The sequence below is a fragment of the Alligator mississippiensis genome, chromosome 13 (genome assembly GCF_030867095.1).
Source record: "Alligator mississippiensis isolate rAllMis1 chromosome 13, rAllMis1, whole genome shotgun sequence".
NCBI classification, from domain to species: Eukaryota; Metazoa; Chordata; order Crocodylia; family Alligatoridae; genus Alligator; species Alligator mississippiensis.
In genome coordinates this window covers 27,238,694-27,265,554 of record NC_081836.1, presented here as the reverse complement: position 1 = coordinate 27,265,554, position 26,861 = coordinate 27,238,694, and the positions used below count along the sequence as shown (strand labels likewise).

The window sequence follows — 26,861 nt, the reverse complement described above, 5'->3', positions numbered from 1 at the left end:
GGGACAATATCTTTGCAAACTGGTACTTAGGAGAAGATGGAGACAAAGAGAGGGTTTCTTAGTGGTGAAAGGCTCACTCTCTTGTCAGAACAGCTCTGTTAAAATGCCACAGGGGAGGGTGGCTTTGGGCTCAAGGGAATCAGGTGATCTGGATTCATTGTATATCACTTAATCTGTCTGTGCCTCTGTTCGTCATCTGTTCAGTGGGAACATAGACAGCTTTAGGTCAGAAGGGTGCCACAAGGTATGATTCCTCAGCTATGTGAGCTGCTTGGTAATTGTGGTCATGGAGACCTCTAAGAACCTGAATAGAAAAATGAAAATGGTGTACATGGAAATGGTGGCTAGATCCACACGTGGTGTCTGGGATATGAGCCTTTTGAAGTCTACCATTGTGGGCATGAGGAGTGTCAGGAGGACCAGTAAGTTCTTAGTGTGGTGCTGTGTGTCTCAAATATAGTGTGGGTTGAGACTGGATGGATTTGCACTGCCACTGAAATGTCCTTGTACTAGGGAATTCTGTTGTAAAAAGGACAGATACGTGACATGCAACTTTATGTCCCTGTAACTTACTTGAATCCAGTGTAGATTACCCAGTGATAAATCATGGATAGAAATATACCAGTGCAAGTTACACTGGTTTAGTTGTTGTATATCCTCAGCTTATCCTGGGGGACTTGTTTGCTCAAGACAGTCTGCTTCTATCCATAACTTAGTGCTGTGCCTTGTTACTACCCAGCTTCCTGCGTGCCCAAAATAGTTACTTGCCTGTCTGCTCTGGATCAACTGAAGTAAAGGACACTGGTGTAGACTTGTATGACCAAGCTGTGGCAACAACATGGTTTTAGCAATGTCTTTGTTTTGAGACCCAGGTGGAGATTTTGAAGACTAAATAATGTAATCGAAACTGGCCATTATATTTCCTTTAAAATTGCCAGGTACTTTACAAACCAGCAGAGACAGAGTCCCTGCCCTATAGAATCTACAGTCCTGGGGAGTGGACCTGAAGAAATGACCAGCTTTGTTCTAGTCTTCTTTTCCTGTAGGGTTGATGAGAACGAGGTCCTGCAGTAAGTTGGAGATTCCCCATATGTTCTTACAGGTCTTTGTAAAGTAAATCACAGAGCACATTGCAAATATGTGTCGAACTTATTATATCTGGTATTTTAAACACACACACGTACACGTGCGTACATATGCATACACGACAATGACAACTCCACACTGCATTGACTGTGTGTGTGTATATGTGTGTGTGTGCCTCTCATTAAGTATTAATAAGAATGCACATCACTGGGTTCACTGTCAGCATCTGGAGGATAGGGTATAGGCTGTACTTGTGCTCATTCTTACTAACAGCCTTGGGTGCATTTCAGGGTCTGGCATTCAGTGGAAGGACCTCATGAAGCCTGTCAGCATAGATGACAACTTCACCCTGGCTCAGGTGCTGGGGATGTTGATTGTGGACTCCATCCTCTATGGCCTGGTGGCCTGGTATGTGGAGGCTGTCTTCCCAGGAGAGTATGGTGTGCCGCAGCCGTGGTACTTCTTCTTGATGGTGAGCATTGATGCCACTCTCTGCCTAGCTGGCAATGTTGGAAATAAGCCGGTGACTGCTCCTGTAGCCTGTGCACCCACTGTCACTAGGAACTGCAGGGTAAAAATCTTTGGGCTGTGTTAGGCAAGATATCAGATTTAATTATAACAAGGGGCTCTTCCAGCTTTTAAAATGTAGGTGTGAGTGACACATAGTTGGCAATCAAAGCCCTGAGCTGCCTTGCAAATTAATGACACTTCTGTTGAAAGTGGAAAGCTCTTTGCAGGCATTGACTTTAACTCCTTGGACTGGAATCTTGGCATAGATGGCTTTGCCAGTGTTATTGCCCCATCCCCAAGTGCCTGTGTGCAAGGGCTTGGGAAGAAACCACAAGCACAGGTAACTAGATCTGAAAGAGTGAAACCTGTTAAGAACCATGATCTGTGTGACGTTGGCAATATAAGGGGTGGCTAACACAGGACATCACACTATTAATTGTTTGGTTGGAAGGCTCTTTTTTTGCCCAAACTCCTAACCCAGTCTAAGTTCATCTCAGCACCTGAGTAGTGCAGCTGACACTGTCCAGAACCACCTGCCTTTCTGCCTGGGGCTCGTGAGCCAGGGTTCTGCTCACCAGAGAATGTTGTAAGGAGCTCTGAGACTCTCAGATCAGGAGATTATTTGGGGCTGCAGCTCCTGGTACCTGTGCATTGTGCGTGCAATGGGTTGACCCTATGGTGTGGCTGGAGAGGACTCCCCTGGGTACTTGGACCTGGGAGTGGCCTTTGCCTGCTCCTTCCTCAGGGTTTTAACATCATGAGTGATCTCTAAATTCTGGAGAGTACAGGTGGTCCCTTGAATGTTGAGCAGTGTTTCTCAGCCTTTTTGAACTCGAGGTGCCCCTCTCTGGACTCGAGATTCCTCCATTACTTTTGTGAATTGAGTGACAACCAATTTCAAAAACTAATTTATATATTATAGTATTTACCTCCTTGCAGAGGGGCCAGGCAGTCGGAGTGGGGGATTGGCCAGGCAGGGACAAGCCTGAGCCTGCACTTATCTACTTATCTCCTTATTTCCTCATACCTCGCTTTTCTCCTTACACCTTGTTGCACCCTAGCAGTTGGAAGTATAATTTCAGTCTCTGAGCTCTGGGGTAGAGATCCCAGGGCCATTTTTATTTGGAACAGGTGATTTATGGGAAGGGGGGAGGAGGGGCTGTGACTGACTGAAGAGTGGGCACCACCTCTTTAAACATCCCTCCTGCCTCTCACTGCCCCAAGCATCCACCCTGGGGAGGTAATGTCTCACTGGGTACGTTCCCTGGGCCCTGCTGAGTTGGCTGGTCGGTGCCTAGGATAGCTAGGGTTTCTCACAGTGACTATTCACCCTCTCCTTGGTTAGGAGTGCTGTAGGAATGACCACATCCATGACAATATGCACTCACCCCCAGAGAAGATTTCTGACTTTAAGCAGAAGGCAACTGTATGTACAAGTAAGAGTTTTCAGCCAGGGATTGATCCGTTAGCTTAGATGGATGCCCTGAAATGCCTTTCTTGTGCCTAGAAAGGGTATCAAGAACTAGAGTCCTTTGGTGGAAGAGTAAACTAATCTTGATACCAGTTCCCTCCCCTGTTAATAGCCTTCTCCAGTAGGTCCCTTAGAGATCCTGGGAGAGTCTGGGAACTCCATTTCTGGGTGAGGAGCTGGGATTAATTGTCTGACACCTTGATGTTGGGAGGCACTGGGAACCATCAGCTTCCAGCAGCCCTGGGGCAGAGTGCTGATTTGAAGGGGGCTGTTTCTGAAGCCTGCCTCAGTGGGGTGTAATGGGTCTGTCTGATGTGTCTGTTTCTTTGCTGCTGCTCTCTGTCTCTACAGGCAGAAAGTATCTGAGTGCAAGTAGATGATAGGGAATGCAGGTCAGACAAAAATTTGTCTGGGATGGCTTATACAGGGAGGATTCTGCCTGGAGCAGGGGATTGGACTATTGTGACCTCCTGAGGTCCCTTCCAGCCTTTTTTGTGGTTAAGAGCGCCAGCTGAGAGGAGGGAAGATCATTGTGTGCTGCAGTGGGGTCATCCATTCCATCTCTGTGTTTCTCCTCTCAGCCCTCGTATTGGTGTGGGCATCCAAGAACTGTCCTCGGAAAGGAGAAGGAGGAAGAAGAGGACCCGGAGAAGGCCTTGAAAAGCCAGTACATTGAGGAGGAGCCTGCTGACTTGGTATCAGGGATCAAAATCAAGCACCTCTCCAAGGTAAGGTGTCCAAGCTGCCTCCTCTCAACCAGGTGGCCAGCTTGAGAGCCATTTGGTTCAGGCAGCAGAAATCCTCCCCTAGCATCAAGATTCATGCTGGCACAGGCCAGGCAGTTTTGGTGGATAGTATCCAGTGGTAGTTGCTATGGGAGGTGTGACTCAGAGCTTGCCTTCCCCACCAGCCACAGCTTCTTTTTGATTCTGTGGGATCTCCACAGAAAATCAAGGGCAAGTAATCAACAGAAGTTTGTTGTAATACCCCAGAGTGCAGAAGCCTTGCATCAGCATCCCTGAAAGAGATCAGCAGGTTGCCCAGTCCTTCAGACCTCACCCCCTATCCTACCAGAAGCAGTGGTGTTGGTGCATCAGGTTCCCTGCAGCTGCTTTGCTCCACAGCTTGAAGCAGGAAGTGTATCTGCAACTATCTTGCCTGCAAAGCACCTGTTGCAACATTCAGTCCAGCTTGTGCCACTATGGATCTTAGCTACCCTTAGTCACTATGCCACGTTCACTGCACACACCAGCCTCCCATTGGGCACGTGGTGTCCTGGGACTCTGATGTTTCTCTTCCAGTGTCTTCTCCCAGTGTCCCTAGGCCAGAAACTTTATACCATGTTCCTGCTCTCTGCCCTTTAGTGGGGCCTCTGCAGTCATCTGCTCATAAATCATCCCAGCCTAACAGACCGCATCCTGCTCTGCACAGGGCCCAGGCAGATCTTGACCTGGGAGCTCTTCAGAGTTCCAGGTCACCAAGTGCCTAGCACTGTGATGACACGCACGCTAACCTGAACATCCTAATTACAAGGTCTGTGGGTGTGAGTGAGTCTCAGCCTTTGGCTCCTGACCCAAAGATGGTGACATCTTACCAGTGGGAGGAAGTAATCCCTTTATGCTTCAAACAAAGCCCATGTTTTATCTGTTGAAAGCCAGCATTTAATTCATGTGGTTAAAGGTTTTGCTGCATCTTATATAATGGTATGAGTGCTCTGGGATCTTTTGAGTTGATAGATGTGGGAGAGCAACAGGTCCTTCCTTCTGACGTGGCTTCCGTTTTGCTGTGCCTGCAGGTGTTCAGAGTAGGGAACAAGACCAAGGAGGCAGTGAAGGACTTGACTCTGAACATGTATGAGGGGCAGATCACGGTCTTGCTGGGACACAATGGTGCTGGGAAGACAACCACCCTCTCCATGCTTACAGGTAGGAGTCCTGCTGGACAGTGTGTGGTGTTGCCAAGGGAAGAGTACTAGGTGCCTAGGCACAGTGGGGAACAGGGGGATGCCTCCTGCATAGGGGATGCATCTCTGGCTGTGGAGCAAGCAAAGCTGTAACCGTTGCTTGAGCTAGGGGTGGGGGGGCAGTTCCTGAACCTCACTCCTGGCTCTTGCTGAGCCCCAAAGCGGCATCTGAGGACTGCAGAACAAGATACCACTGCTGTCATGGGGAAGCTGCTGTCTGAGGGTGCAGTTAGGGGAGCTCTGTAGCAATGCATGGCCCCTCCCTGCCCTGGGGCTGACCCCATTGAGCCCACCAGCTCAGGGAATGTGGGACTCTCCCTGGCTTGTCCTACTTGGTGCCTGATTGCCCTGGGTAGGCATAGCCCTCGTGTGGATCCCAGCAGTGCACAGAATGGAGGACTGGGCTGGTGGGATCACACCACTGGCCCATTCAGTTGAGTATCCTGTGTCCCACAGGCCCAGTGCCTGACATACTGGAGGAAAGAGCAACCTGCTCAGCTAACTGTGAGAAATGGAGGAGTGACTTCCCCACTGGTCTCTGAAGTGATCAGCTCTCCCCCAGCAGCAGGGCTCCCTGCCTGCACAGCCAAATCAGAACTAACCACGGTTGGCCTAAAAGGGGATCCTGGGCTGTGGGGAGGGTGGGGTAGTGACCATTTATGCCTGGCACACATTCAGATCCCTGCTCTGTCTGGCTGTCATACTGGTTAGGCAGATCCTGGGGACTCAGAGAACACAGTTCAGTTTGACTTGTGTGGGGGAAGGGGAGAGGTCACCTCTTCACTAGTGTTAGGTATAGTAGAGACAGGCTCTAAGGGGAGCCCTAGTAACATTTATTTTCTGATGAATGCTCCCAGTGAAGTTTATGATCCCAGGTGAAGGCTGCAGGGAGCCTAGGGGCTCAGGGAGCTGAGGGCCCCTGGGTGAACTTGAAAGAGATAGGCACTGGTACCTCACCACTCCACTCCACAGCACAGGGTGTTGATGTATCTGTGCTTGTCCCTAAGCTGCAGCCCCTGGTGTGTTCTTCCTAGGTCTGTACCCTCCCACAGATGGCCAGGCATACATCAATGGCTATGAGATCTCCCGGGACATGGTTCTGATCCGGAAGAGCCTGGGTCTGTGTCCCCAGCATGACGTTCTGTTTGACAACATGACCATAGCAGAACATCTCCACTTCTACTCTGGGGTGAGCTCCTGTGTCATGTTATCTGGCTGACTTCAGTGGGAGGAAAGACTTCTTTGTGTCTGCAGAAACCTTAGAGGATCAGTGACTAACTGTAGCTGTAGTTTCTGGCCCATGGAGCCTGCGCTGTCCAGTGTGTATCATCATATGACTTCTGCATACACCAAATATTGACATTTTATACTTTTAAGATGAGTAACAGGCCAGGCCCCCTTTTCTGTAGAGGCTGGGGCTGTCTGCACACACACTTGCTGCTGGTTTGGTTCAGTGGGTGGACATCCCTGTGTGGATGTATACATTGGTTGAGGGGCCTGTTTCAGTCTAGAGCAGGGGTCAGCAACCCCCAGCATATGTTCCAGAACATGGCACATGAGGCCATTTTGCTCAGCATGCCATAGGCAGCCTGGGCTCTGGCCATAGAACCTGGGCTGCTTGCACCAGGCAGCCAGGAGCCTGGGCTGGCTGCAGCTAATTGGGGTTAAAGTAGCAGTGATGGCAGGGCAGTGTGGGTTTTTAACTTGGTTTAGCAGCTGAAGTTCAATCTCTGGCGCCTCTGTAGGCTTTTCACTCCAATCATCTTGCTGGGTCTTTATTGCTGCTTTACCCTGAGTTAAGTACATGCAATGAGCTAGGGGCATACCTTCTATGCAGTGGAGACAAGCCCGTGTCTGCTGGGTGACTGGAGAGCTGCAGTCATTCAGATTGACCAAATCTGCTGTCTCCCACCCCAGCTTTCTTTGTTCATAGGCTGCTGGATTGGCCAAGGCAAGCAGAGGCTCTAGTAACCTCAGCACAGTGTTTCCACCTTGGCTGGACCTATGCAGCCCCCACTGCGATCTAACCCCAAGGAGATCATGGTGAGGCTGCTTCCTGGGGTAGCACAAGAGATGTTGAGTAACAGGCCAGGTCACAGGGATCCTGATTTCCAGGGCCACTGGCAGGTGCTGGGACATAAATCACTTCCCTTTCTCTCAGGTTAAATGCAGAAGCAGGTTGAGAAAGGGTGGAGGGAGTGATTTTCTTATGCCTGGGTTGCTGATTGAGTAAGGTCTCTCATTGGGGCTGGGAGGGAGCAGGCAGGTCCCCCTCTCGCTGTGCTGTTTTACTACACTTAGCTGTTAACCCTTTCCTCCCTTTGTCCACCAGCTGAAAGGCTACCCCCCGGCCAAGTGCCCAGAGGAGATGGACCGCATCCTGAGGATCTTGAACCTGGAAGACAAGCGCTTCTCTCTGGCAAAGGCACTCTCTGGGGGCATGAAACGCAAGCTATCCATCGGCATTGCGCTCACTGGGGACTCCAAGGCAAGTGGCTCCTGCTTGACTTGGGAGGTTTGGTTTAAACCAAGGTGAAATGGCACCAAAAAGCAAGTGATGGAGCACACCTGACAGAGATGCCACTGTCCCCAGATAGAAGCACCCCTGAGAGCTTGGAAATGTTGTGCCATGAGGGGTTCCTAGCATTATGGGGCTGCTGGTGCCATGGTTCTTCTGGTAGATCTATGGCAGTGGAGCCTCCTAGTATAGATGTGGGTTATGGCAACAAAAGGGTTTTTTTTCTGCTGGTTTTGCTACACCTCATTGTAGCTGTCCCCAGGCCTTAGTTCTGCCAGCTGGGGCTGTGATCCTTTCATGACCCTAGCTGACACAGGTACACCAGCAGAAATACAGGATAGGGCAAACCTTAGTCGATTTTTGGGCACTGGTCGAAAATCTGTGACTGTCCCTGGAGCTGTTGACTCAGAGCAGGCTGCATGCTGACCTTGTAGGCGGCCACTTTTTGCCCTCCCAAGTCAAGGTAGCAGAGTAGGGATCTAAGACAGGACACAGAGGGTGTGAGGAAGATACGATGCCTCCAGAACTGAAAGGGGAAGCCAGGCTGCCATTTTGAGATTATCTCTGAGGTTGGGACCAGGCGGCTCAAGTGTTCCTGGAGTTAGAGGGCATATTTGTAGCTGCTGGTCTCCTTCATGTGACTGGCCCACACAAGTACCATACTGCTGGCTTCAGCACTGGCCTTGTCTATCCCTACCAGCACTATTTCTCATGGCTCCTCATAATGGGACAGTCTTCCCTGCACATAGGTAGTGATGCTGGACGAACCAACATCAGGCATGGACCCTGCCTCTCGCAGGGCCACCTGGGACCTCCTCCAGCAGCAGAGGAGCAACCGCACCATCCTGCTGACCACTCACTTCATGGATGAAGCAGACCTGCTGGGGGACCGCATCGCCATCATGGCCAAGGGGGAGCTGCAGTGCTGCGGGTCTTCGCTCTTCCTCAAGCGCAAATACGGTAAGGGGGAGGGGACCCCACACAGGGCAAGGAAAGCCTCTCCCCTCCCTGCACTGGGTAGCCAGATCAGAGTCCTGGAGAAGGAGAGGGTGGCCAGTCCTCTGGGCTGCCTTGTGGGCTTGCTGTAGGGTCCTGGCGCTGTGGGGGAGAATTTCTGCTATCAGATACATCAGGAGGTACAGGGTGGGGGATGAAGGGGTCACAAGAAAGCATGTTAGGCTCGTGTCTCTTCATTTACTCCCTGCCTGCTGCTGTTCCCCCTCCCAACACACCCTGGAACCTCCTTCCTCTGACATGAATATGACACACCTGGAATGGGGCTCTTACTGCCACAGCTGTGCCCACAGAACTATGTCAGCAGCGCTCCGTAGTGGGCACCCAGTGTGTGGTAGCAGAAGGGGTTTTTTGCCCATCATTACAGCACCTCCCTGAACGGCAACTAAGTTAGCCAAAGCTCTCTTCTGTCAGCAGCACTGGGTCCATACTGGCTGTCCTGGCTACAATCACTTCTAGCTGACCAGCAAAGCTTTGTCATATGGGCCAAGCCTGAGACTGTTTGTTTCTACTCCTCATAGTGAGATAATATTAATATCTGTGGATGTATTTGACATCACAGGGCTGGGGGTGCTTTCTACACTGACCTCAGCTCAGGCTCTGCAGGCCCATGTTGTGTCCTTTCCCTCCCCACTCAGCCCACCCATGTCTCAGCACTGACTGGCCAGGCCTGTCCCTGGAAAGGATGTTGTTTATGACAGGCTGCCTTGTGTAAATGGGCTCTTTCAGGCGCAGGATACCACATGGTGATGGTGAAGGAGCCATACTGTAACCTGGGAGAGATTTCTCGCCTCATCTGCCAGTATGTGCCCAACGCCTCGATGGAGAGCAATGCAGGGGCAGAGCTGTCCTTCATCCTGCCCAAAGAGAGCACGCATAGGTAATGGCAACCTCTGGGGACACACCTCTTCATGGGCCTTGCCAGTCTGCCCAGCCCTTGCCAAGTCAGTGTGGGGCAAGCCTAGTGCAGCATTCAGTTGCAGGGCTCAGGCTTCTCGCAGCTGCCCCCACTATATGGGATCTGTCAGACACTGGGGTACTCACTGTATTGGGTTGCTTTTGTTATCTGGAAAGGCTTGGGGGGCGTTGGCCCTGATTTTAGAGACTAGCATAGGATATGGGAGACCTGAATCCAGGTCCCTGCTTTGCCACAGACTTCCTGTGTGATCCTGGGCAAGTCATGTAACCTCTCTCCATGCCTCAGCTCCCCATCTGTATGCTGGGGATAGTGGCCCTACCCTACCTCCCAGGAAAGTGTGGGGGTAAATACATCCTGTTCTGTGAGGCTTTCAGATAATGGGAAGGGTATGGAAGTACATAATGCACATAGGAGTCCAGACAGAGTGTGTAGTTTGTGCTTGGTGGATCTCATAGGGCTGCTTAAAGGCACTGTCTGAAGGGTGGTGCACAGAATTATGAGCCTGGAGAGCTGAGTGGTGACAATTCTGAGGGGAATCACTGTTAGATTTGATCTGAAGTAGAAGACAGGGATTTAAATACCCTCACCCCCCTGGCTATGCTCTGAGGATGTGTCAATGGAGCTTCTGGATGGGAGGGCTGGTGTTATTCCCTACCTTTCAGCCAGCCACAGGGCTGACTGGCTCTGGGGAGGAAGAGGTGTGTTGCTCCAGAGCTGTTTTCTCAACCTTTTCCTGTGCATCATCTTCGCTGAAGTCTGTGCTGTAAGTGCAGGCACCATTGGCCTTTGGCTAGGGAAAGTAGCAAAGCAAAGGCCCTGATGTGTCCTTACCCTGGGGAAATACCCCTCCAGTTCCTGGGTGTGTTATTGCTAAAGAAGCCATCAGGGAGCTCAGTAGAGTCACTTCAGTGCAGTCTTTGCACAGTGATTGAAATAGTTCAGACTGATCGCTATTTTAGAAAGCAGCTAACAAGAGTCTTATAGGGGTTTAGCAAAGCTGCAGTGAGATGACATGGAGTGTTTGGCACGCAACTTCCATTTCAAGGCCACTGGGTGAAAACTGAACCCAGAAGCTGATCTGAAGCCAAAGCCTTGCACTGGAGTGGCACAGTTGGAGGTGGAGCGGACTCCTCTGTTCCTGCCACCTTGTGGTCAGAGCCTGGGCATCATCTGTGCTGCATTTTGATTCTTGGCACTTTGACTGAATTCCCACACATGCCCCACACGTCTGCCTGCAGTCCCAGGGCTAGGTGTTTGGGGTGATGCCTGCTGGTGACCTGCTTCTCTGCTCTTTCTCCTGCCCATGGTGCAGAAGGTAGAGCACTTGCCTTGCATTCCCAGTTCAGTGCCTGTATCCCCAGAGCTCACTGGTTCCTCCCCTGTCTCTGCAGTTGGGGTCCAAAAGCAGGTAGGGCCCTCTTCTTCCTGTCACTTTCTAGTGGACTATTAAGCACTCAAGACAAGTGGAAGGAAGCCTCTTCCTGGTGTCTGAACAAGCAAGACAAGCTCCCTACTGCCCAGCATCTGCTCAGTGCTCTGGAGAGCAGAATGTCTGTAATGCTCAAGCCCAGAAGGGGCCAGGATGTAACTTCTAACCACCCTGTCTCTTTGCAGGTTCGAGATGCTCTTCACTGAGCTGGAGCAGAAGCGGGAGGAGCTGGGAATTGCTAGCTATGGTGCCTCGGTCACCACCATGGAGGAGGTCTTTCTCAGGTACTCCTGACCCCGGGCATCCCGTGCTTGCCCGTCTGGGTGAAAGGATTGGGCTCTGGATCTCCTGGGCAGGTGCCCACCTCCCTGGCAGCCTGGCCTGGGGCCAGGCACATTGGGCCCATGGCCATGTTTGTGCTCCAGCGGCTCCTGCTGCTGTCAGGAGGCCGGGGGCTGCCGGGGGTGGGGGAAGCGTGGGGGGCTGTCTGAGGCCACTGGGGGTGGTACAAGCCAGCAGGGACCTGCGTGCGACACAAATGCATCAGTTTGCGTGCTCCATAGCCTCTATTAATTGAGTGGTTCTGACACCTGTGTGTCAGAGCACACAAGCATACATGTATAAATGCCCCCAGTGACTAAATTAAGAATAAATAGCTAAAAGAGGGATAAATATGGGGTTGTGCCAGCATCTGGATTGTGCCCCTGGACACGATTCTGGTGGGATTCAAGCCAATGCAGAGCACAGGTCAGTCGCACCATTCCCCTAGTCCATCTTGTTCACTGCAGCAGTGTGGTGTTTGGTTGCCCAGATGAGCTCTACAGACCTCCCTCCCTTCTCTTGCAGGGTTGGTAAGCTGGTGGACTCGAGCATGGATATCCAGGCCATCCAGCTCCCTGCCCTGCAGTATCAACATGAGAGACGGTCCAATGACTGGGCCATGGATGACTCCAGCAGCATGAGTGGAATGACTGACACGACAGATGACAGCGGGGCATTGATCACGGAGGACTGCTCCAGCATCAAACTCAACACAGGGGTGAGCACTCAGGAGGACTGTCAATGCAGGGAGCTGGAGAGCAAGAGGGTGGAGAGGGTCTGTGGTTTTCGGTGGGCGGAGTCAAAAGGAAATCAAACTCAGGCTCAATTCTACCATGGTCTCTGCCTTAACTTGCTTATTAAGGGGATAAGAAAAGACTTCCCTTTTAGACACCCTGAATCTGCCTCTGGGAGCCTTGGACTGCTGAGAGGACAGGTTCTTAAAACACTGCATTTTGGAAAGTAAGCTCTCCTTCTGAGGCAGGCCAGGATCATTACCCTGTCTTGCAGAGGGATGGGACTTCCCATGGTCACACAGTAGCAGAGTTAGGATTAAAACTTTATGGGCATGTTTGTGTGTGTTGCAGGATAGGGCACCGGGTGCTTTAATTAGTGAGCTGCACTAATTAAAAGCATCCATGCGTCAGGTGTATCAACATCCCTGCACTGAAAAAATGGCGGTGTGGCACTTTGAACTAAAGCTCATTGAACTTGTTTTATTTCAGAATGCCCCAATGCCCCTTTTTTCAGTGCAGAGAGACACTGGGACACCGATACACATGATGCAGAAGGCTGCCGGAGCACGTCAGTTTCTCTGCTCCAGGAGACTCGATTAATTGAGTCTGCTCTGACACTGGATTTCCAGCATGTTGGAGCAGGTTCTGCGCACATGTATAGGAGCCTTAGGAGTCCTCACTCCCAGTCCTCTCCTGTGACATGAGATTTGCCCTGCCTCTGATTTTGGATCCCTGGGACTGACATCTTGGCTGTAGGGATTTTCATTGCCTGAATGCTTTTGTTGCTTGATGGGCAGTGGTGCTGTGCCAGTGGCAGCTCTGAAGCAGAAGGAACCTTTACAAGAGTTGAGAGACGAGGAAGAGAGAGAATTCAAAGTCACCAGATCCCTGTGCTTTTTGAGGTCTTATCCTGGAAGTATACGAAAGTCTTTCCTTTTGAAAAGTACTGATCTGATGCTGCCCAGTGTTAGCACCAAATATGATTTAATGTAAAGGGTTTCGTTCTCCAGTCAGATGTAGGAAGAAGCCAGGGCAGCCTTTTTAATTTTGCCTCGGGTTTAAAGGAACACTTAAACCCAAAGGTCGCATCCAGATGTGCTTGGATGTTTGGTTTGCCAGGGACAACTAGTACCTTGTGCCGCCCTAAGTTGTCCCTGGGGAGGACCTGTACCACATGCACACTGGCATGTTGCAGGTTACCCCAAGTGGAGTAGGGGAGTCTGGTTCCAATTCGGCTGTGCAGAGCCTGGCAGCCGCAGTATGGCTCTGGGTGGCCCGGCTCTGCTTTTGAGTGGTGCGCATTGCCTGTGCATACAGTGCTCCACATTTTTTCTCCGCGGGTTTTGGGGGTCAAACAAGCCCTCTGAACTTCTCCATTGCAGTGCAGAGAACAACTGAACATGTTCCACATACCGCATGGCCACACTTGTCTGGACACGACCAAAGTATCTAATTTATTTACCTGCTATTACCAAGAGTTGCACTTGTGATTTCCAGCACTGAAGGAGATGAGAGAAAAACCATCTTTCTCTCTCTGTTCAGTTAAGTTTGTGCATCTGTGACAGCACAGGGAGTACAGTCCGCTTCCTTGTGTGCCTACCATAAAGTGCCTTCTTGCTGTTCATGTGGATGTTTCATAAAGCCACAAAGGAGTGTGGAGATGGATGAGTAGATAGTGGTGGGGTGATAGATGGTGGTTCCATAGTCCATAGGATTGGAAGCTCTTGGGTCATTGAGCTGTTTCCTGGTGTTGTGAGCATGATGTCACCATCCTGTTCATAGATCACGGAGGCTTGTACAGGGAGGCATTGGAGGAGGGTCACATCTGGGAGTTGCTTCCAGCTTTCCTTACAATGGATGAGATCTCAAGGTGATGGTGGCCCTCTGCTCAGTGGAGGATCACCTCTGATAACGTGCTTATAGGCATTGCTAGAAGCCTTGCTTAGGGGAGCTCCTGTCTCCATCCATATTGGGACAGGGAACAGGGAGTGCCCTCAAAGAGTTGAGTTTCCTTCTGACATGAAGATAGAAGTGGATAATTGGAAGGGGTAGGGGTGGATTTTAAAGTGATTTCAATGTGTCAGGGACATTCAGTGTCTCCATGGTGTCCAGTTAATGTCTCCTTCTCTCTTGTCCCAGTTTTACCTGTGCTGCCAGCAGTTCTATGCCATGTTCATGAAGCGAGCAGTCTACAGCTGGCGCAACTGGAAGATGGTGGCAGCCCAGTTCCTAGTGCCACTGATTTTCACTGCCTTTGCCCTGATTGTTGCCAAGACCTTCCCAGGGCCCAGGGACTCCTCCCTGCTGAGACTGACCTTGGACCCGTATGGGCAGACTACCGTGCCTTTCTCTGTTTCGGAGGCAGCCAGCCTGTCCCAAAGCCTGGCGGAGCAGTACATAGGGATGCTGGATGCTCAACACCAAGGGTCACTGGAGGTGCTAGGTAAGAGCTAGACGGAGGCAGGAGTAGGCACAAGATCAGCAGCTTTCCTGCTTCACAGATGGCAAGGAGCTGGGATAACTGAGTCAGATCAATTCAGGGAACCCAGTTGACAGCAGAGAAGTTATATGCCAGGCTCCATGTGTCCTGAAAAGCCTGAATGATCCCATATGTTCTTTAAGATCATAGGAAAGAAGGGCTGGAAGGGACCTCACGAGGTAATCTGGTCCAGCCCCCTGTTCAAGGCAGGATCATTCATGACTGAATTATCCCAGCTAAGTTTCTGTCCAACCTGCTTGTGAAAATTTTCAAGGATGGAGATGCCACAACTTCTCTAGGTAGCCTGTTCCAGTGCTTGACCACCCTCAGAATCAGAAAGTTCCTCCTAATCTTCAATTTAATTTTCCTCTGCTACAGCTTGAGGCTTTTGCTCCTAGTTCTTTCCCCTGTGGCCACAGAGAAAAGCCTATCTCCCCCCTTCAAGTACTTGTAGATTGTTATCAGCCTCCCCTCCAGTCTTCTCTTCTCCAGACTAAATAACCCTAGTTCTTTAAGCCTTTCCTCAGAAGTCATGCTTCCTAGGCTTCTAATATTTTTTTTCTCTCTGAGCTGGACTCTTTTCAATCTGTCCACATTTTTCTTGAAGCATGGGACCCAAAACTGGGTACTGTACTCCAGATGAGGCCCCAGCAGTGCTGAATAGAGCAAAGGAATCACTTCCCTTGGTTTACAAGTGACACTCCTGTTGATACAACCCAGTATGCTGTTGGCTTTTTTGCATTGTTTTTTGCATTCATTGTTTTTAACCAGTGCACCAAACAGTTGTTCTGAAAGCTGTGATCAGCTTTCACCTGCATATTTCATATCTGCCTGCAGCCTGGGGATCTTTATTCACTTCTGGTCATTAAAAGAGCTTGGGCTTCATACAGAAAGTGAAGACAGATGTCTTCATTAGCTGGAAGGCTTTGTTCTGGGCTCAGTTCCCGGTGGCTCGATGTTCTTAATTTAAAATAAGCATGTTAATACTCCGCAAGCTCCTATAGATCCACACATAGCTGACTTATTTACTACACATTATTTTCCAGATAGGGTAAATTAGCTCAGAGTCAGCCTTTGCTATCTGTAAGGCAGGTCAGTTTTCCTGTTTAAAAACTACGGAGCTGCCATGTTGAGCACAAGCACCCCTTGCTTCTCAACAGGCAGATGGATCGATATGGCAATTCCAAGCTATCTCAAGTGCAGCTCTCCTGAGACACTCTCCCCAGATCTGTTAAGTTTGGCCATGGTGATCCTGAAGCTCTCTCGTACACATGTCAAGTTAGTTGATTTGCTAGTAGTCTTCTGTCACTTCAGATACTGAATGGTCTAGCTCACCTATGGACTGGAACACCCTGGGGCTTAGTGTGATTAGCATGGCTTTCTTTTGATTTAGCTCCATCAGTGAGTCCATTTTGAATCCATCAGTGCTAGGAGGGATCTGCACTCCTCTGAAGGGGCATTTCAGTTCTACATTAGACAACATGTAGCCAGTCAGAGCTATTATTTGTGTATTGGGGGTGATGCCCAAGTCTATGAGGTTTTGGGACCCTTGCAGGGCTTTCCAACTTCCCAGCAGCCAGGGTCCCCGCACCAGCCTGCCCCACTGTGCAGGCAGCAAGCTTACCAGGCCCCCTTCTTCTATACTGCCCTGCCCCAGAGACTTCAGGCACCACTGCAGCAGCAGAAGGAATGAAGAGGCAGGAGCCCGGGGCCCTCACTTTAACCTGTCCTGTGCTGGATGCAGCCCACAGGCCACCAGTTGGAGAGCCCTGGTCTACAGTAAAAGTGTAAATGAACTGCCCCAACCACAAAATCCATTCTCCCCTGTAGAACAAGTCCTTTTCAGCAGGGGACATGCCAGCCTTGCTACCTAATGCCCTCTGCAGTACAGAGGGGGGGATGAGAGTCAGGCTTTTACATGAGGACCTCACTACCCTACTGGTAGTGCGGTCACTTAGTGTCTTGATGTAGCAGGACTGTGCCCTAGAGGCAGCCATGAAATGCCCTGGTGGCCACACAACTTCTTCCTCCACTTTGGCTCCTCAGGGTACCTTCCCTTTTCCTTGCCTGCTACTCCTTGATGGGATTATTATGGTGTTAAGGGAGGCTGTCCCAGGGTCCCAGAGTGAGCCCTTGTTCACTTTAGCTGGCTGGCACCTCTTGTACCTGGTTGGCCCCCAGTCTTGCCCCTTGGGCACTAAGCTATAGGCCTCCTGGCCCTATCAGTGCCTCAGGGCACCAGTTTACCTTATGGGCTAAATTTGTGGCCTCCTTCCTCTCCTGTAGCCACGTCCATGCCTCACAGATGTTACTTGATATTTGTTTAGAAGGGAGCCCCTGGATCTAACGCAGCTTTTGGCCGTCAAGCCCCAAACCTTTGCCCAAGTCTCAGCCTTCCCGTCTGTGGCCCCTTTCTTCTGGCTGCACCTCTCAGCCCAGATCCTCTGCCCTGGACCTTGGCTTCTAGGACCCAGCCCCATTTTGCACTTGTGTACTCTGAGCCACCCCTTGGCCCTCTGGGTCTCTGACCCTAGGCCAGGCTGCCCTGGTCCCTGTCTCATACCCTGGTTCAGTCCTTGGCCCTCTGGGTCCCTGACCCCAGGCTGAGCTCTTTTTTCTGGGGCCTTGGCCCTCCCAGCCTTGGCTGACTCACTTAGCCTCAGCCCTCCAGGTGCCCAACCCCAGGCCTGGCAGCTTTTACTATGTCTTCCCTCTGGGCCCTTGACCCCAGGCTGGGCTGCCTGCTATATTAACCCTTAGCCCTCTGGGTCCCTGACTCTAGGCTAGGCTTCCTATCACAGAGTGCCCTACCAGACACTCCTCTGTGGCCTCCACACTGCCCCCACAGCCACAACCTGGTCCTCTGGTATCAAGCTCAAAACAAGTAAGCCACTTCAAAATGGAAAGTCTCCCTCACTCAAGGTTGATGTTGCCCACAGGCAATTCTGCCCTTGGAGCCCTCCCTTGGGTGGCTTGGGTGCCTGCCTGTCTTGTCTCCAGCAGCCCCTCTCTCCGGGGAGCTCCTTCCTGCAGCAAGAGGAGTACACTGCTTCAGCATCTAGTGGCTCTCCCCTGTCAAAATGATGAACCTTGGCCCCGTTACACCTTGCATAACCCAGCCCTTGGTGTCCATTGCATGCCTGTTCTGTGGGTTGCGTCTGTAATGATGAAGCTGTTTCTGCTGTCACAGGTGATCTGGAGCAGTACCTCATCTCGCAAGCAGCTGAGGAGGGCGGTGCCTTCAATGAGCACTACATTGCAGCAGCGACCTTCAATCAAGTAAAAAACCACACGGTCATCACAGCACTGTTCAACAACCAGGCGTATCACTCCCCTGCCACTGCCCTGATGCTGGCGGACAATGCCCTGTTTAAGTTACTGGCTGGGTCCAACGCCTCCATCACTGTCACCAACTACCCGCAGCCCCGGAACATTACTGAGACAGCGAAGGACCAGCTCATGGAGTATGTCCAGTTTTCCTACTGCTCCCTTTCTTAAATGCAGTCAGACAATCAGACCACATGTGATCTCAACCAGCCTGGTTGCTGTCACAGCAGCTGAAGGTCCAGCTTAGAATTCTGTGAAGTTAAACACAGTTCCAACTATGGCTGTAGGGAGCGCTCTCTTTCAGCTAGGGCATGGGACTGGTGGTCACGAGTTCAGTGCACTGTTTCCATTTTGGCAGTAGCCACATGGCCTTGGGCAAGTTGCATAGACCCACATTGTCCATAGGTGTCCTGGTGGCTAGATATGTCACGATCGAGTCAGTGAGTTACCATAGGCAGGCCAGGGTCACACCAGGTACCCATTGCAGTCTTGAGTCATCAGGCCAAGGATTGAGGCAGTATCATGGTCAGGGCAGATAGTAGATCAAAGCTGGGAGGTCCAAATAAGGGACTGTGGTTCAGCTGGGATCAGGCAAGAGCAAATGAGAGCAAGGCAGAAGTAGGGCTGGAGTCAGACCGGAGCAAGACAGAGGTCTAAGAAGTACACACAGGAACAATGTTGCTGGAACAAGGCACTAGGAGAGGTGTTATCACACTGTTAGGGGCTTACAGTTCCTATAGGTTTCTCCTGGTCGTCTGACTCCACATCTGTGTCCTCATGAGAGGAACCAGGTTGGGCTGGTGTCTTGCCAGCTACCTGGTGGCACTAAGGACTTAACCTCTGCCTACTGGCTTGGCTGCTCCAGATTCAAATCCCTGTGGCCCTAATGGTATTTGTCTTCAAACACCTCCAGCTTGATTTTCCATAGGTGCAGATCACTTTGAGAGGTACCCAGCTGCTGAACCTCAGGCCTCTGAAAATCATGCCAAGGGGACTGCAGTTGGGTATGACAGCAAACCCCAACATTTGAAAACTGAGGTATCTGCATGCCTCAGTTTATTCATCAGAAACTAGGGTTTGTGCTGCGGAACTCAAAAGGGAGGAGCTGAAGTTCATTCAGGCTTGCAGGGTGCTTGGAGAGCTGGGCCTGGGGAGTTGTGCACTGGAGCACCTGCTTATTTTGTGCTTGAGTCCAGGTCTCTCAGAAGCTGAGGGTGGTGAGGGCAGTGAGGGCAGGGGCTACCCAGACTGTTTGCAGTGCTGATATAGTCACACAATGTGTCTTGTTCTGCCAGCCCTTGGCTCCCCTTCTGTAGCCAAACCTGCCAACTGTGCAGAACTGCCTTTGTCTTGGAAAACATCCAGCTGGCAGGTGATTGGGATGGGCTGAATCTTGAGAGGTACAAAAGGCCTGCAGTTGCTGAAGTCACTGGGAGTGGCAGATGTTTAGCAGTGCTTAGGATTTGACTTCTAGTGCAGCAAATGCTGGATGTGTCAGAGCACAAGGATAGTCCCTGTCATACCCATCTGCTCACCAGACTAGAGTCCTGTCTTTACAGCTGCCTAGCATGACTTTGGCAGAGCAGGGACCTGAAATCAGCGTGGGAGGTGGCCAAGACCCCTCCTGGCATTTTTAAATCAAGGCCAAGTTGGCTGTTTCAGGGCAGGGCAGCAGCAGACTTGACAGCTTACAATAGCTCCGGTCCCCGGTTTGTCCTGCACAGCTTGTGTCCAGGGACATGTTAGGTTAAATCCTCAGGCCATGCAGAGTTTGGGCAGGCTCTTTACCTTAGGAGTGGGCAAAATATGGCCCGTGGGCTGGATCCGGCCCAACTGACTGGATCCAGCCCACAGGTGGGCACCTGCCAATTGATTGTATCTGGCCTGCAGCTGCCCCCACAGCACTCCACATGGCACTAAGCCCTGCCCATTCCAGCCTGGGGCAGCCCACACTGACACCGTGCTCCCATCCACACCCACCAGAGAGCATTGCCCTGGCCCCGGCCTCAGCCCCAGCCCCAGCCAATGTGCATGGCTTCCCGCTAGGGCAGCTGTCTCAGCTATCCGAGTACTGCTCGGCTCCCCCCACCCCTCCAGCAGCTCATCCTGCCCCTGCTGCACCACTCTGGGTAGCATATAATGCAGAGAAGGCCTGAGGATGCGTGCTGGGCAGCAGATGCCCAGTTAGACTGGAGGGAAGCTGCAGCTGAGCGTTTCCTGTCCCTATGCATGGACTCTGGCTGCCTTCCACCCACTCAGCTGTCTGGTGGAAGGTGGCCTGGAGCTGGAGCCCTGTGCACTAGGGCAGCAACTGCCCAGCTGCAGGCCCCCCCCAGTTGGGCATCTGCTCCCCTGCACACTTCCCAATGGCTTCCCACATTTCCAACTGCTTGAAGCAGCAAGGGCAGGAGGAGGAGGAGGAGCTGCTGGAGGTGAAGGGAGTCAAGCAGTACCTGGGTGGTTGCGGTTGCAGCCCTGCTGGGAAGCTGTGTGCAATAGATGGGGCCGGGGCCGGGGCCGGGGCAGTACTGTCTGGCAGGCATGGGGTGGGTGCGGGCTACAGTGTGTCACAGATTGCCCTGGGTGCGAGGGGCTCAGCCCTATGTGGAGTACTGTAGGGGCAGCCACAGGCCAGATGTGAGGTTGGGTCCCCACACCTGCACTGCACTGCACGGCTGCACTCACCCCCTGCTCCCCTTCCCTCTACCCACCCCCGCCCAGCTCCCAGGACCTAGTGCATGGGCAGCCCTGCACACCCACCCCACATGCCCACCCTCCCATACATACACCCATCCATACCCACCCCCACACACAATATACAAGAATAAGATTTTACTTTGAGCTATTATGCAGTTGCCTCTATATACACTACTCAAAAAAAATCAGGACAACAGTTAGTTTTTTAAATAAAATTAAAATATGTTCTAGTAGATGTTTGATTTTAGTTGTATCTATAATTTGTTAAAATTATTTCTTCTGAAAGACTTTACTTGTGCGGCCCTTGACAGCTCATCGAAATTCATTAAGTGGTGGCCTACCAGCTGAAATAATTGCCCATCCCAGCTGTACCTGCTAATGTGCTGCTTCGATTTTCCCCTAGAGGGCAGACTGGGTTTGCTATCGCTGTCAACTTACTCTATGGGATGGCTTCCTTGGCCAGCACCTTTGCCCTCCTGTTGGTCAGCGAGAGAGCCATCAAGGCCAAGCATGTGCAGTTTGTCAGCGGGGTCTACATGGTGAATTTCTGGCTCTCAGCCCTGCTCTGGGACCTCATCAACTTCCTCATTCCTTGTGTGCTGATGCTGGTGAGTTCCCACAAGCAACTCCTTCCTGTACTTCCCTCCCATCCAGACCACTGTCCTTGGCAGACCGATGGAGTAGAGATGGCTCCTGGGATGGCCAGGATCTGTATGATATACATCTGCTGGGCTGTACCTCATTGCATAACTTGGTAGGATGGCATGGTCAGCCCTTCCTGGCCAGCCGTTCACAGCCTACTTGCCATACAGCCTTCGAGCCTCAGCATGGTGGATATGAACTAGTGGCAAGAAGACCTGGGTTTGGTGACTTTCTTTGCCTCTGGCTCCCTTTAATATTGGGTAAATTTCTGAATTTCACATGTACTTTCCCATGACACTGCTACTCTTCACAGTTGGGGTGTGTGGCATAAATCTACTCGTATCTGAGATGCTACAACTGTAGATACTGTGTCAGTATGTGAATGGCTAAAGTGGGGCTGTGTCATTGCTGCTCAGTGCATGTCATCATGGACTTGAATTTAAATAAGTATCTTGTCAATTTATCAGTGATTTTAAATTCAGCCTCAGTGGATCAGTATAGTCAGTACTAATAGCACCAGCTGGATCTGTATAAGACTAGAAGGAGAATGCTGCTTGTTCTGCTTGGAGATCCTGCTGGACAAGGTTGTGGTGGAGGGTTGGCTAGGCCCATGTAAGCAGTGCAGCCCTGACTCTCCATGTCCTAAGCTGTGGCTTCTTCAGCAGTAGAGTCCCTCTGCCTGTGGTGTCAGCTGGCAGGGACTGTCCAAAGCTGAGTGCTCTCTGAGAAGCATAACTGCCTCCATGCCCTGGAAAGAATAGGCAGAGTGTAGTGGTCCCATATGAGATGGGCCATAGCAGCCTGGCTGTTGGCTGTCCGGCTAGGTCAGAGAGGCTGTATCAGCAGTGCTCAGGAGTGACATGTTCCTTTTGTTGACTTCCCCTGCTGATGCTGTGCTGCAGGTGATATTCCAAGCTTTCGACGTGCAAGCTTTCACCCAGGACAACCACCTTGTTGATGTGATGCTGATCTTCCTCCTTTATGGCTGGGCCATCATTCCCCTCATGTACCTGCTCAGTTTTTTCTTCTCTGTGGCTGCCACGGCCTACACACGCCTTACTATCTTCAACATCCTCTCGGGCACGGCCACCTTCCTGGCGGTCACCATCATGAGCATTCCAGGTAAGGCCACTCCCCCTCTCCCTTTCTGACTGGGTTGTCACTCAGCCACCTGTCTTGACCCCTAAAACACTAGAGTGATTTGCCTGTGGAAACAAACAAAAGGAAGTTCCCCATCTTTCTGCCAATGGACTCCTCTTGCAAAGTGCCAGCAGCAGGATGCCTGATGAGTTCTTCCCATCAGTTGAACACCTCAGGGCCTTTTCAGTCCCCCCTCTAGCTGTATGAATGCTGGTGTCTTGCTGCAGTATTTGCCCACAAAGGGAGCATGTCACTCTGCTGTAGTCCTCCAGCCTATCTCCTATGTTTCTCTCAGAGCTGGGCCTAGTGGACCTCTCCAAGACCCTGGATAAAATCTTCTTGATTCTACCCAACTACTGCTTGGGCCAGTGCATCAGTGACTTCTACCAGAACTATGAGTTTATCCAGTTTTGCACCTCTTCTGTTGAAGCCATCATCATCTGCAAAGCGTTCAGTGAGTACACATATTATTCAGTCACCCACCTTGGGCTTCTGGGTTCACAGGTGTGAAACCAGCAAGCAGTATTCACCATCAGACTTGAACAAAGGAATTTGGGAAGGGTCTTAAGTGACCTTGGAGTGGGGGCAGAGTAAGCTAATGTGTGCTAATGGACCAAAAACATTGCTTTGCCCCTCTCTTTGGTGTGACATTAAGTGAGAGGGGAGGGTGTTTTTACTGAGGTTTCCATCCTGTAGAAAAGCAGTGCAGGCATGATGCCTGCCTTCTGGGGACCCAGGGTGCAGGGGTTTGAGGGCTAGAACCTTCCTGGGCACCTAGAGTTGTTTTCTGGATGGGCAAGGCTCAAGGGGGCAGTTGTGCTGAATGAGGGTTAATCAGAGATAGGTCAGAACACCCTCAGGCTGATTGAGGCCTTGGCCCTGACATGTACACAGGCAGGAGGCATGACCCCCACCTTTCTGTGTCTCTGGATACTCTGCTGTCAACTCAACTTCGGGACACGTTAGCTGTTCACCTTGGAAAATCAGTGGATGCAGGGCCTCAGTGTTACCTCCCTGGCTTTGGGAAGTAGCTCTGGCAAAGCTAGGAACCTAGAAGTGTTTTAAAGGCTCATGGGGACAGAGAAGGGCACAGTGGATTTCATCATTACCTTTGAATCTCCTAAAGAACAGAGTTAATGTCTGGACAGCTCAGACATATAAAGAATTAGCAAATTCTGCAAAGTCCTTGTCAGCCTGCAGCTTTCAACATGGGCTGATGGAATAGCAGGGAACTGGCCAGGCAGTGGGGTCGTAGCCCATGGCTGAAGTAGCAGAGGAAAAAGGTTGGGATGCAGGAGGCCTGACAAAGCTGGTGGGGAAAGGGCAGGGCTGGGGTCACAGGCCAGGGCAGATGGGACGGGGCCCTGGCAGAACTGTGGGAGGAAGCTCACCCACACTATGCTCGCTGCATTACTCTGACTACTTACAAGTGAATATGCCCTCTTATGAAATGTGGACTAACTCATCTGGTTCCCTTCTCTCCCCCTCACCTCCAGATATCAGTTATCAGATGAATTATTTCTCATGGGAAACACCGGGGATTGGAAAATACCTGACCTCCATGACTGTCCAGGGATTCTCCTTCCTCTTCCTCCTCTTTCTAATTGAAACAAACCTCCTCTGGAGACTGAGAACTGTGGTCTGCGGCATCTGTAAGAGGAGGAAATGGGTGAGTGGGACATTTAGGAAAACGTGTGTGGTAGTGAAATGGGGCCCGAATTCCCTGCTGGGGCTGAGGTACAAGTGGGAGATGGACCTAGGCTCTGTTGTGATCTGGGCCCAGATTGGCCAAGCGCGACTGGAATTGCTTTCACTGGGCAGTTTGGATCCAGCCTGCTGGAGGGCTCCTATTCAGCAGAATTCAGGGCTGGTTGGATTAGGATTTTTCATTAGTCTTTTTCCTAGGTCACAATTTACTAAGTGAGAATTTGGACCTGGAGCACAGTGTCTGATGTGCTGTTCGTGCTTCCAACCCCCGAAAACTCTTTACATCAAATCTTTCTAGGAGTAGGATTCAGTAGGGGTGGCTTTCCCAGCCACTTCTCACAGTGCTCACTGCCCTGGCCATTCTCAAGAAGGGGTGGGACCTTTTCTCTGGCCAAGTCTGAGGGGCCATCTGGGTTGCAGCCAGAGGAAACAGGTGTTTTCCTCTCTCTTCTTTCCCTTCAGAGTGCATGTGTCCTTGCTGGGACATGCCCTGAGTCAGGCCAGAGCAGACCTGCTGTCCCTGAGGTGGGGTGGTGCTGGAAGCTCATTCATGTCCCTGTGGTGCAGATGCTGCTGCTGAACAGGGTGCCTGTGCTGCCAGAGGATCGGGATGTGGCAGATGAGAGGAAGAAAGTGTTGGAGTCCCCACCAGAGTTGCTGGCATCATTAAGCAGCCCCTTGGTCATCAAAGAGCTCACCAAGGTGAGTTGGGAGATTGTGGTCCTCAGCTGCTTGAGACCGCAAAGCCTTCCAGGGCCCTGGCATGGGTGCCTGTGCCAGCCTCTCAAATCACCCTGTGGTTTGCTTAAGGCTATTGCAGGCCTGGGCCTTGGCATACGTTAGCACAGCTGGGGACAGGAGCACTTGCTCTGCCCCTGGACTGCCTGTTTGCCTAGCTGGTGCCATCAGGCCCTTGTTGTCCCTAGAACCAGGCTGGCCTGGTGGAACGTCTCACACTCCGGCCCCTCCTGAAGGGTGGTGGTGATGGTCAGGCCCTGTGGGACATGCTGGAGCAGGAGGAGGTTTGGGGGGGACCTTTTGGCAAGTACACAGCAGTAGAGTGCATGAGGAAGCCTCATGCTCTGTGGAACATGGCAGGATGCTCCTTGGCTTGTCACTTCCCAGGGTGTCCTCATAATACTGAATGCAGCCCTGCTTGCTCATTTGTTCTGGCTGTTGCTGGATAAGGGTCTGCTACCCATCATGGCTTACCCACTGGATGCCAAATGCCCACAGTCTACCCAGGTGCCCCTGTCCTAATGGGGCACAGATGTGGTGGGGGCACAGCCTGGAGAGGAAATATGTATCCAATTCTGTGTTCCCCTGCAGCAGCCCAGGTTGGCAGCCTGGGGTTGATTTATCTTGAGAATTTAGGGATGCTCTGAGCCCTGTCCCAAACACCTGCTCTAGAGCAGCTGCACTGTGTATAGGAAGCAACAGTAATACATCCCTGGCAGATCAGAGCAGTGCATTACCTTCCTGTAACCAAGTGTCTTGCTCTTGGGTTCCTCCCAGGTGTATGACAGCCAGGAGTCCCTGCTGGCTGTGGACCGGATCTCCCTGGCAGTCAGCAAAGGGGAGTGCTTTGGTCTGCTTGGCTTCAATGGAGCTGGCAAAACCACTACCTTCAAAATGCTGACGGGTGATGAGAGCATTACGTCGGGGGATGCCTACGTGGATGGCCACAGCATCCTGGCCAATATCAAAAAGGTACTGCATGTGTAGCAGGCCAGTAGGCAAGATTGGTTTCCTGCCTGTAGCATTACAAGGGGCAAAGTGGGAAGGTAGTTTTGCTTCAGCCTCATGTTTGCTTGCCTGGTCATTGGGAGATGATGGTAGTGTCCAACCAGGATTTGAGAAAATAACAAAATCCCTAGCTAAGGTTCTGCTTCTTGTATAGCTATCCTACTCCTCTGAGTCACACTGGTCACAAGGAATGCCATCCCCTCTCTGCTGTAAAGGTAGTGAAAAAACTAACACAAGCGCAGTCCTTGGATAACTTCAGTCTCTCTTCCGAAATACTTGGCACATAATCAAAACCTCAAAATCAGAAGCTGCATGCTTGCTGGCATGAAAACAGCTCTTGCAAATGATCAGGGAAAAATTCTTCATTGTTAGAGCAGTGAGGCAGTGGAATAGAGAGCCTGGGGAAGTTGTTTTCAAAAAGAGCCAGTGGTCAGGGACAATTTAGTCATAGCTATCTATGCCTGTGCTCTGAGTATTTCCTATGCTTCTGGGCTTTTCTGGTTGCTGCATGGTGCTCGGAGGGATGTTCCCCCCTCCTCCCCTACATTATCAGGGGGGTTTGTTTTTTGTTTTTTTAAGCCTTCCTCTGAGGCTTTGGGTGTTACATCTAAGACTGGGGATTTTGACTGGGGTGTGCCAGTGCTTCTGCTGTAACTTGGGGCAAGTTAGGCTGTTATGTCTTGTGTTGTGTCACTGTTTACTGTGTAGTTTTTTGAGAGGTTAGACTGGATTTGTATGGGATGGTTTGGATACAGATGATCCTGCCTCAGACAGGGGTTTGGACTATCACTAGGTGACCTGTGGTCCTATGGAGGTCCCTTCCAGCCCTACTTTTCTATGATTCTATGAAATGACAGGCCACTTTTTAGCATCTTTGGTGACTCCTGTCAAATGCTAATACTCCAAAGCATAGCTGCAATCTCTCTAGTACAAACAGTGCAGATCCTTAATTGTGGGTACTACATGTAACTATTTCGACTCCAGAAACAAGAGTCTGGGCATCACAGGAAAAACCTCATTAAAAACCTCTGCCCTGGCACAGCAGCAGTGAAAGAGGCAGCCACAATGGTGGGGAACAGGAGATAGAAATGAGACTGTCCTGTTCTGTCAATCATCGTGTGTTGGCCTGAGGACCATGTGCAGTTGTGGTCACCTGCT

At 51.2% G+C, this 26,861-nt stretch overlaps 1 protein-coding gene across 3 annotated transcripts in view; it reads left to right on the top strand.

Moving 5' to 3' along the window:
- The window catches only part of ABCA3 (ATP binding cassette subfamily A member 3), a 75,434-nt gene that overhangs the window by 39,951 nt on the left and 8,622 nt on the right, over positions 1-26,861 (top strand). For 2 of the 3 annotated variants that reach the window (XM_059716557.1, XM_059716556.1), the window contains 17 exons: positions 1,377-1,558; positions 3,649-3,795; positions 4,863-4,992; positions 6,065-6,219; positions 7,363-7,518; positions 8,298-8,508; positions 9,292-9,442; positions 11,096-11,194; positions 11,757-11,949; positions 14,105-14,408; positions 17,635-17,908; positions 20,872-21,076; positions 22,013-22,232; positions 22,546-22,704; positions 23,747-23,919; positions 24,525-24,659; positions 25,473-25,667. In XM_059716557.1, the coding sequence (XP_059572540.1) occupies positions 1,377-1,558; positions 3,649-3,795; positions 4,863-4,992; positions 6,065-6,219; positions 7,363-7,518; positions 8,298-8,508; positions 9,292-9,442; positions 11,096-11,194; positions 11,757-11,949; positions 14,105-14,408; positions 17,635-17,908; positions 20,872-21,076; positions 22,013-22,232; positions 22,546-22,704; positions 23,747-23,919; positions 24,525-24,659; positions 25,473-25,667 (3,089 nt within the window). Of the gene's footprint in view, positions 1-1,376; positions 1,559-3,648; positions 3,796-4,862; positions 4,993-6,064; positions 6,220-7,362; positions 7,523-8,297; positions 8,509-9,291; positions 9,443-11,095; positions 11,195-11,756; positions 11,950-14,104; positions 14,409-17,634; positions 17,909-20,871; positions 21,077-22,012; positions 22,233-22,545; positions 22,705-23,746; positions 23,920-24,524; positions 24,660-25,472; positions 25,668-26,861 lie in introns of all 3 variants that reach the window. The other variant, XM_059716555.1, reaches the window with a different exon arrangement.